At 40.7% G+C, this 11388-nt stretch overlaps 1 protein-coding gene across 1 annotated transcript; it reads left to right on the top strand.

The window, feature by feature from the left end:
• Positions 1-8784: 8784 nt before the first annotated feature.
• LOC119742075 (circumsporozoite protein-like) lies at positions 8785-11058 on the top strand. The gene is made up of 2 exons (XM_038218099.1): positions 8785-8938; positions 9760-11058. Exons 1-2 carry the CDS (start codon positions 8905-8907, stop codon positions 10281-10283), a joined length of 558 nt encoding a protein of 185 aa, XP_038074027.1. The 5' UTR covers positions 8785-8904; the 3' UTR covers positions 10284-11058.
• The last annotated feature ends 330 nt before the right edge of the window (positions 11059-11388 follow it).

Below are 11388 nucleotides of genomic sequence, written 5' to 3'. Positions count from 1 at the left end.
TGCTGCATTTATCAAAGAAATCTTAGGTTGATTGGGAAAGAGATCATTTGATTTTTTGCGGCAAAGGATAACTAAAAAACAAATTATGATTCAATTTCACGTCTAATAGTTTTGTACTAAAGATTTAACCTTTGACAAATCTGTTGCCAGTTATAAGACTGATACCTTTTATAGCACTTACTTCTCATAATTGTTAAGCTGGGCTGAACATGTACATAGGCTTCTCTACTAAAACAACTAAACAATGCTATTAAAGCAATAAAATCTCGTTCGACATTCATTTGTAATCTGGCGTCTGAGCACATATCAAACCTGCACTCGAAATTTGAGTCACGGATCGTGGGCCAATTTTGAACCGGTCATCAACCATTCGTTTTAAGGGCCCATGAAAAAAATTCTGAGGAACACATTTTGTGCAACTTTCTACTCCTTTTAAAGTATAAAAAAAAATATTTGACATCCCATTTTGGTTTAGTTTATTGAAAAGTGCACTTCATTAAACATTTAAAATATTCAACGCTTTTCCGGACAACTTAGGGCGCTGTTGCTGTGATGTCATTTCAGGAAGACACTATTCAGTTTAAGGTTTTCTGTTCAATTTGTGAACCACAAAATGTGTGCTCATTGAAAATATCTGTGAGAAAATTGGGTCCATCGGTTTACTGCTATGTACTGAAACAACAACGAATCACGACAGAAAAGAAAATGTACGACAGCAAATATCCAAAATACTGCCAATTTTTGGTGCTGAAATAAATTTTTAAAAAATACATTGCATGGTCCCAATAACAAGAACCCAAATCCAAATTTTGAATTGTAACCTAAAACCCAATATTATTGCATCTTTTGAAGTAGATCAGTCATCGAAAATTCTGCTGGGTAGAGACAACTTCCGGAGTTCATGTCATCATATGTGACATGTCAAAAGTCTTCTCAGTCATTTTCCCAATCGATAACAATTGTTTCAAGAAAATGTGTCAAATCTATTGCCCAGTAAACGTTTAGGAGATGTCGTTATTATTATGACTTGTTATTTTTCTGACACATATTGTACTTTTACTACATTTTGTCATTTAAAACTGTGGTTTTACATACTTGAGTTTCGACGCAAAAAGTTACACAGGCGGTATTTGTATATAATGTCTATAAAGATTGCTTGAAAATAAATAAACAGAATTATTTGCGTGATATTTTTCAGGCAGATCGATTAAATTAAATAAAAGAACGTTTGAATAAAATGATGATATTCGGTGTTGATATGTTTATTGTGCATACACATATTTCCCGACAGCGTGGTTTCTGATGATCAGGTGAAATTTATCAATGGAAATAATTATGACGGAATTTTCTAAATTTGTAATTCCATTTCATGGCCCCAAATTCTGTCTTTGAATGTGAACTGCATACATTACTTCCCCAAATTACTGTTAAATTGATACCATATTGACGTTTCCTGACCCCTTCATGTACCCGTTATGAATACCCGTAGGCCTACAACCCCAAAACAAGTATTCTCACTAAAAATAAATACTAGTCTTATTTTAGTGGAACTGCTCGTTTAATTTTAACCTGAATCTTCGTAAGTTCCGGGAGAGGGTTAAACGAATCTTGAGAATGTCATAGTTCAAATTTTCCCACACCCCTTCCGTTATCCACATGTATCCGTCTGTAAATGTCCTTTTTGTTTCTTCTTGCTCCTATATTTCAAATCACATCCGTCCGGAACCTGTGAATTAGGGTTCCTATAAATATGGTTCCTGATCAGACAAGAATGAACAAGTGTATAAGGTCGAAAAGGTACGGAGGGAATTAGATATAAAGATGTACTGCATGTGTCTTAAGATGATGTCATTCTTCTTGTATTTAAAGGCATAGAAGGTCATCCGCATTTATCCCAAAAGTTACCTACGGAATAATTATCTAAATGCTTACTTGGATTTAAGATCGTACTGAGAGCATACACTCCGTGAAATTATTACATCTGACTAGATGTCATTTAGAAGAAATCAGGAAATGAAGGTGATTTCCTACGATCAGTCGATTGACTGATGTTTGGAAATAAAGAGTGCGCTATAGACGAAATCGTGTTTCACGATCAAAAGGCTGTTCGTGGGTTTTCATTGTTTTCTCGAAAAGTGTCATATCCACTCTGCTGAAACTTTAATTTGACTGTTAGTTTTGAACATCTTTCTTTGGATTTTGAGTGGTGTTACTATTGGAAACGAACAAAATGCTTGAAAGCAAATGGTCCTATCGGCATTAAAATCGTGTTATTGAAATCTCGGCTCGGTGCCAGTTCTCAGATCTCAATCTCGTGTCTTCTTCGTGTGACCTCGGCTTGCAGTTCCATCAATTTCCGGTCCATGCTGGTCATTTGCAGTTTTCTTTAAACCTTCCATCGGCATTAGAGGGACCTGCTAATGTGCGCGTATTGTTAATGTTGGCAAGATATTCTGATTTTTGTATCAATTGCGTTAAAACAATCATAGAAAATGCTTTCCATCTCAGACCGCCGATAAAAAGGTCCTCATTCTGAAAGGTTCGCCAAAGAGCGCGACAGAGGTCAAGAATGAGGTCACAGGTTGTCAGAAAAATTTGGAAGACAATGCTGGTAAAACTCAGCCAATTAAAGAGGAGAAAATCTTGGTTTGTTTACGGATTTTTCAAAGACTACAATGCAATAAAGCATTTATGCATCAGTGCAAATGGCTCCTGTGGAAATCAAATTGGGTTTTGTCACCACAAACTCTTTCTCCAAAGATCTATGACTGAGAATATTTTGGTCAAGGGTAAAAATAACCCCCAACACGACCCTTTCTCATGCACCCAAAGGAACTGAACTGTGAACCACTGCCCGACCCTCTTTCATCTCATGCACAGCTCCGTCCTTGCTTGGAGCATATTGCCTGGACGTATTTGTCTTCGTCTACCCTCGCCCCCTCCCCTCCCTGCCTTCTATTTCCCAGAGTCCAGATTTATCTCGGACGCAGAAACCCTTCCGGGAGTCTCCGAGTGCTAGGTCCCTGTGCTCGGATGTGAGTCACGCCTTGCCTCCAAGCTCTCAGATTCTTGAACTTTAACATGTTTAGGTAACAAGTCTTTAAAGTTTACATAACCAGGTGTCCGAAAATAATCATTTTCTTTCTGAGTAATTTTATGTGGGAGGTGGATCATATTGAATGAAAAACATGTTAGTGGCTCTTGGAAATGTTTCGACGTGAAATCACACAGGAAGTCAGGGGACCCATTGGGAGAGTCCGCAAGACAGGATCTGGGTTTTTTTTCTTCAAGGGTTGCCATGAAACCCTTAAGGAGACAAATGTCTTCAGCAATGAACAGAGATTTGTAGTATTACATGGCGTTGTTTCCGAAAAGGAAAGTTGGGACAATTTTCTGGTAGCATATCTTTAATTGTCAGACAGAACGATCCGCCCTTGGACTATGGCGGTGTCCCCACATCCTTTAAAGCTATCCTTGGCGAATCCTCACCCAAACCTCACTCTAGGTCTTTTCCTCTAGTTACAACCTCGGCTGATTTATTACATCTGACGATTTGTGTCACAATATACCTCCAAGGTGAGTCTAGCAGCCTACTTCCTCAAATATTGCAACCTCACTTCCTCATGATCCATCACTATTGCATAGTTCTTCCGAAACTCCTTCAAAAGAAATTGAAAAGCGCAACCATTTAGAAAAATATCAACAATTGGCAGCCGTGACCTCATGACATCATTCAGAGGTTCTTGGTATAGCGCCCTCTTTTAGTATTTGGTGCTCAGGTTAATTTTGACTTTTTTAAAATATGCTTTGATGACATCTTACATGCACGATTCTTGACCAAGATGACAAGATTTTCTTTGGTTCATCCCACATCTGGGCCTGTCACATTAATTGGACCGCATTCATTTACCACACTCAGTACCTTGCCATCGTGAATGCCTATCCTATGGGGCCGGTGTCATATGAAAATCGGGCTCCCATGAAAATCGGACACCTTTACCCTGTTATTGGTTAAACCCTCTCACGTGGCCGGTCACTCTCCTATTATCAAACTTACGTATGCGAAATACTACAAATGAGTCCGTATTTCATAGAGTCCTAAATTCACCCTTGTTGAGCTTAGCACGGTAATCTGCAATATTTGATGCTTAGAAACTCCATAAAATTGAGCCATGAAAACGGCATGACAAGACTCAGCAACCAAACTGTCTGTATGCAGTACAATGTATACGTTCATCGGCTGGGAGGCTGCCAACTTCTAACACATGAATGGGCTCTAATGTGATACCTTAGTGACACACACACATTATTATCATAACCCTGAAGAGACATCACACGTCGCAAATATCTTTGTAAAATATATGCAAAAATATTTGCGACGTCGCAAATGTTATAGCAAATATCTGAGCACAATTATTTTTGCGATAATACTTGCGATGTCGCAAATATCTTCGCAAATCTTTGCAAAGATATTTGAGATGTGTGACGTCCCTTCAGGGCCACTATTCATTACGGTCTAATTCTGCGTTTTCTTTTTTCCATTCGGCCAGTAATGCTTTGACATAGCTTCTGACTGGGTGATTTATGATGGACTTGTGCAGACGGGCGCATACCTATGTTCCCCAATACTGATGTTCCCCAGTACCTATGTTCCCCAACCATAACCCAATCCTAACCGTAACCCTAACCTTAAGGATTTTGGGGAACATAGGTATTGGGGAACATTGGGTAGACCCCGTGCAGACTTGTGATGGACTACAACACAGATTGGGTGATACAAATATTTCATTTAAAGGCACGTAGGGACATTTGCAAATACCCGGACACGTATCTACTGATTTAACGAGAAAATCCTTGCTCAGGGTGAAGATGATGACTCAGGGCCGTAGCCAGCCTGGTGGAAGGCGAGGGTCGTTTTGACCATGAATTGGACCTTTTCACCATAAAATGGACCGTTTAATGTGTAATAAATAATCATTGATTACGCCTGGAAATACACAATCGAGAGGAAAAAGTGGACCTGTGGCCGATGTTGGTTTTTTTTTTTAGGGGGGGGGGTCGTTCGAAAAAACAAAAACCTGACACCTGACAAACCTGACACCCGGCTGACTCACTCTACGTTATCCATCACTTCTTGAAACCGATCCAAGAAACTCAGCGACTATTTCTGGACAATTTCGAGTGCCCTGGAAGCAAATCCACACCTCCTGTCCAAAAAGTAAAGTTATCATTTCCTTGGCACGCTATTCTGGAAGTCTAGATTTTACTGTAAGGTCACAAAAATGACTTTCTTTCTTTTTTTCACGATCGATACATGCCTACAGTCAAGTAACTTTCGTGCTGGGACGGAAATAATCAATTTGTCATTACAACATCGTAACATTTTTAATACGCAATGCGATGGAACACCTGACAATTCGTTGCAGAGCTGACATACCGACGATTAAGCGAAACGCCTGTTTCGAGTAATTCGCGTACGAAGTTGGACATTTTTCTGGGCGTTGTATTTTGCCCTTTATTTGTCGATAATAACCCTTTTGGTGTATATTCGAAATGAAATAGGAGACGTAGTATCCATCAGGTTACTTATTTAATCAGAGATATGATTTTATTTGATCGTCAGTTTGTCAAGTTACACAAATCTCTAATAGCCGGTTGTTCTTCACGCTGTTTGTATATGCTATTCGTCAGTTTGTCGGATCGCGAGTGCACGCGCGCGCGATCTGACAAACTGACGAATAACATTCGTTGGTACTTTGAACGCATACCTTACATTAGCTGGTTACCAGCGCGATTCCGTATTCGTCACTATGTCATATAATGGATTTGTTATTGTGACTGATTCGCCACGGGGGGGGGGGGGGCTCTGAATCTCAAAATCCGGACAAGAATTAAGATTTTTTGCATAAATACTTGAAGGAGCAACCTTTATAAACCCCCAAAATAACAAAATCTCAAAATCGTCAAAATGCTCGATTCGCCGGTATGTCAGCTCTGCAACGAATTGTAGGACTCAGAAGAAATCGAAACTTCATGGTTGGAAATGTACAGTGGTTCATAGCAAAATGTTTCAATCTCATTATAGGTTGAGATATAATTAGAACGACCGTGTTAATCCCCTTCCATCTGGAAAAAAAACCCTGTGAGTTAGGGGACAATAATTTTTCGAACATCGAAGGGTAATTTCTTGTAATGTCTGCGACATTACGTCGACATTCTTCACCAAGGATCATGCTTGTGGCGAATTCCCCCGTCTGGTTCCTTTTTCATATACCTGACATAATAATTCCGTCTCAAAGATAGGTGCCACACGAGCCAGAGCGTTTTATTCCACTCCACGATTTCGTAAACATAAAAGTAGCCGTAGCTGCTCCCGCAGTTTGAGAAAGAGCAAAAGAAGATGTTACTTAATTCGTAATGTCTTTACAGACATCGGTCCTATTATTTTGGGGTGTCATGCATGATTCGTCGAAGTTTCGATTTGGAGGACTTTCAAACCGGATTGATTCGATATTCCACTGTCACGGACAGGAAAACAAACTGTGTGGGGACATGGAAGTTATGGCTGAGGAGGAATGACTCAGACAAGACCGGAATCCAGGGAGATGAGGAGTCGAGAGGAACTTAACTGCTTAATATCGCGAGTAAGGGATGCAGAATAAGAAGACTTAAGTCTGGTGTGAGAGATAAGGGCCATCAATGGGTATTATGGGTATTAAAAGGATCTGTACGACAGGTCAGAGATGTGGGGTTTTTTTTCACCCTTTCCTCGACTATAGACAAAATAAACCTTCACCCCGAAATGTGAAAATATGGAACATCATGTTCAAAATTTCTTTCCTCGATAATGAAAACACCGGCAATAATTATGCTTATAATAATAGTAACCGTAGGCGGTACCTTAGGGAAGCATTCCCACAGACTTTTGCACAAAATGTTAACCCCAACTTTCCCTTATCCTACCCCCACAAATTTCGGTAATTTTACTAATTGGACCACGAGCAATCGACCTAGCCTATTTGCGACATTAAAATGTTGCCTCTAATTAGGAGCTGAGGCATTAGGGAGACATTTGAATGTCTCTTTAATGCCCCCTGTCTCCCAAGGGTATAACTTCTGACGCTATCTCCCAAATAGTACTGTTTGCGAATATTGCACTTCATACAAAAGTCTTAAAGTGAGTTAAGACCAAATCAATAAGAAACCGTAACATTGAATCAAGACAAGATGAAAAGTTAATAATAACAGCCTCAGAAACCATAACAAACATTTCACTCCATTAAAAATGTCAGGTGATTTTCACTATCAGGTGATACAGCACAGATATCAGATGTCAGCTGATACAGCACATACAAGTCGCGAAATGCTCTGGAGCAAGAATTTTGGGGCAATGAATTCTGGCACTCTTTCTCCAACTAACCTGGGATCTCCAGGACTTTTCCTTTCTCCTTGTGGTTTGGACTGTTTCAGAGTCACATGCATCATCATCAGCATTTGTCACAATTCTAAACCTCAACTTTCCCTGAACTAATACACCCACGTCGCACAAGGCGCTGTTCACACTCAGTTAATTTTGGCTGGTGCTGGCGACCATATTTAGGGGTGGGACTGTTCAAATGTCCAGGGGAACTGAAAATACAGAGGCAGGACATATCATACTGAGAAACTGACCTTGGAATCATGTTGATTATAAGAACGGTAAAGGCATATTGGAGTATTGGAACTGTGTAACATTTCGCCTTTTTGGAGGGGTGACTTTTCAAATTCAAAGTGTAAATCTTTATTTCTAAAAAAGTAATGGTTCTAAACAGCACCAGTGGTGTTCACTCAACGTTTCGGTACGGTCACTGTAAACCCTGACCGTCATCTTTTAACCTGAGCCACGCTTAACTCTCCAGGTAGGTTCATACAACATGCATTCAAGATCTGTCTCAAAAAGCTTCATTCGTGCACAAAACTCCAGAAGAAACCGCAACGAACCACATTCAGCAAAGGAATGATTTAACCAAGTCTATCTGGTGCACCGGCTAGACAGCATGGATCTAAAAAGAAACATGCATTACGTACATGGTCTGAGGTCTCAACTATTAACCGTTTGATAAGGGAACGTTGTCACCCATGCACACGCCCATGTAGTCCTCGAAAAGAGATTTGGAAAACAAAAGTCGTAATTCAGTTATCTTTCGACGAGCTTTGTTTGGTCATTCTGTTTGCCGGTCGACCCCTTTGTGTGTGTTGTCCGTCATTTTGTCGATGGACCAGTGAACAGATCAAATTATAGCAGATATTTCTTTGTTGTTTGTCGTTTCTGACTCTGAGGACTTGGGTTGACAAAAGATTGGCTTCAAGCAAAACGAATGCGTTTAATTTTGAAGCAATGACAAGTGACGTCAGTGGCTTGAATTAATTCGGGATGTTTGGGGTTGGGGTAGGCCCTATTCCGAATAACTCTGATTTCAAATTCCTTTTCTTATTTTGGCATCATCTCTTTGATAATGTTTCTTATAAACGCTTGTGTCAGCCAGCTAGGTTTTTTGTTTTTATGTTTCTCCTTCGTTTGACGTAAATTCACCCCATTTACAATATAAACATGTATGCATTCGCCTGTCAACAGGGCTTGGTTTCCTCCCAATCGATACGTGCAAAGTTGCTCGGTCATAAACCCGCCAAAAATAGCCAATGGGGAACGAGATTAGTCCGCGTTTAGGCTGGCCTGGGAAAAAAAGACGCGCTTCTCGGCCAATAGGAGACGTTGGTGCGTCAGCAATAGGTCTGTGTCGACTGCAGAAATAGCAGACGACATCCGCTGAGGCAGTCATAAGTAAGGGGTTTTCGCTGCTGTGCTGGGTCATTTCTTCTCGTTCAGTCTGTTCTTCAAGTAGCTCGAAAGCAGAGGAAGCAAAGATGAAGTGGCTTTTTGTGGTTGCAGTCATTGTTGGTAAGTCAGCCATTGTTTTCAGTCATAATAGATTACGCTACTCGCAAAATCTGCGTGGTTTTTTTGTATATTGGAATAAAAAAAATTCACTCTGAATGTTGGGTCAATGAAGACATTGGGAGAATTAATTCTCATGGCGACATAAAATATACCTAAAGCTGGAAAGACTCCTGCTTTTTATCAAATGTAAACTGCACCACAGGGTACATAGTTTTGTGAAATCATCTTCGATCAAAATGGGTGTTTCAATGACATATCCGATCGCGTTATCCTGCATGCAGTCACAATACAAATCTGTCAAAATACCAAGTGATCCTTTGGCTTTCAAATAAAAAAGCATGTCTAAAAGGCCAATTCTTGTTGTTGTTTTTGGAATAACAACTTGCAAGGTTCAAAGCAATCTACCATTTTTGGTCATTTGGGTATTGAGGATGTCCCCTCATGTTGACAAACTCCCTCGAATCCGACCCGAAGTCTTGTATTTATTTAATTCGTGAAAGATAGTGGAATCCACTGACTCACTAAGACTAAAACTGGGACGCACTTGCGTCGTCTTAGATTAGTAATAGTTTACATGTTTGCAAAAAAACACCAAAATGCACACTTTACTCAAGGGAACTGGAGATGGGAACATAATGTGACTCAACACATTTTGTTGAAGGCTTCTGGGTTCTGACTATATTTGTAGATTTAGTTTCCTAAACTGAAACTAATGTGAGTGGGCCCGTCTGGAGACATCTTGGAGCGATGTTGACCAATAATTATTGTGGATCAAAGTAATAACAGGTGTGATGTTTGTATGTGTTTGTTCCTCTTTTCAGGCTGCCTGGCACGTCTTGATGCCTCCAGGATAGTCCGGCGAGCTGACAGCTCCGGAGAGGGGAATACCGGCGGGACCGCATTAACCGGATTCTTCGCCGCCAATGACGGCTCCAACGGTGTCGACGGAGCGCTGGAAGCAGCAGGGGAGACCATAGGCGTGGTCGGTGGTGCTAGTCGTAACAATGACGGTGGCGGTGATACCCCTGATTCACCTGACTCGCCAGATAACAGCCCAAACGCGGCAGCAGCAGGTGGAGGCGGTAACGAGGTAGGAGATACCCCCGATGGCATCGACGACATAGACTCACCGGATCAAGCAGGTGGCTTCGGCCGTCCGATCGTCGTGAACAACGGTGGGCAAGCCACAGTGGTCGACGACAGGGGAGAACAATCAACGGACCCAGAGCAGATGGTAGGAGCTTCATCTAATGTGGGCACAACTGCCGGCATCGTAGTAGGCGTGGTTGCCCTTGTAGGCGTGGCCGCGGGCGTGGCTGTTTACGTCATCAAGAAGAGAAATTGAACCGATGATAGTCTGGGCGCTGATTTGAGAATCAAGCGCACGGGGGCGAGCAAAGGAGGCGGGGAACCATTCCCACAAATCCTTGAATGGAGACCCATATTGTAACCAGTCTTCCTAGTATTTAAATATTCAGAAATGTAACTGTAATTTTAAAAGTTGCGCAGAATTTAGTTTGCTGAATTTTCTTTACGAGTTTTGCTCCTGCTATGATTCGCGAATGATAACTTTGTCATCCTTTAGCACATCCTTCTGGACTTTTGAGAAACGTCATTCTGTTGATAAAGTTCCGATTGTGAGCGGTGAAGTATTGAAGTCGAAGGGATAGTTTTCTTGTTTGGTTGATTGTGGGGCGTTGAGCGGGTTGACATTTATCAAATTTAAAACAAAACAAAAATGGGCTCATAGTGGTACGTGTGAATGTACTTTGCCAAGATAACTTATATCACATTCTAAGTGATTCTTTCCGATACAAACAAAACGACATTTGATGGGTTATCTTCTATTTTATAGTTTTATTTTATTCAAATAAACAAAACTTCCAGTATGTCTGCTGGTCAGGACGTGTACATAAATAAAGTTCACAAATTAAAACTAATATTTTCTAATAGCAACTTGCTTTTGCTGGCATCTGCACAAAAACAAATCTGCACTGCACGATATGCGAGATTAAATGTAATGAGCACAAGATTATAGTAATCTTACAATTAATCTTCAGAGGTCTGTATTATAATCTATGGCATATCTGAAAGAGAAATAAAAGTCACAAAAGCTAAAAGGAAAGATGTTTTACAATGACCTTTGCTTTGAGTGTTAATCCCCCCCCCAATTCAATACTTCAAACAAAAATTCTTGATAATTGTGTCAAAACTTAAGAAGTAAAATTACTCAAAACATTTCAGAGCTCATTTTTAATTGTAACTTAAACTTGGGCATGGGCGTCGCGAGGGGGAAGGGGGCAAGGGGGTGGGGCGCTTGGCCCCCCCCCCCCCTGGAAAAGCAAAAAAAAGGGGGGGAAGAGAAAAAAGAAAAGAAAAAAAGGCGCGAAGTCATAATGGTGTAAATTCAATGGGCTGGGGGGTGCTCATGCCCCCCCCCCTCTAAAACT

Source organism: Patiria miniata, unplaced genomic scaffold (assembly GCF_015706575.1).
Source record: "Patiria miniata isolate m_02_andy unplaced genomic scaffold, ASM1570657v1 HiC_scaffold_5, whole genome shotgun sequence".
Lineage (NCBI taxonomy): Eukaryota > Metazoa > Echinodermata > Asteroidea > Valvatida > Asterinidae > Patiria > Patiria miniata.
Note: the sequence above shows the minus strand (reverse complement) of the source record. Positions and strands in the feature narration are given on the sequence as shown.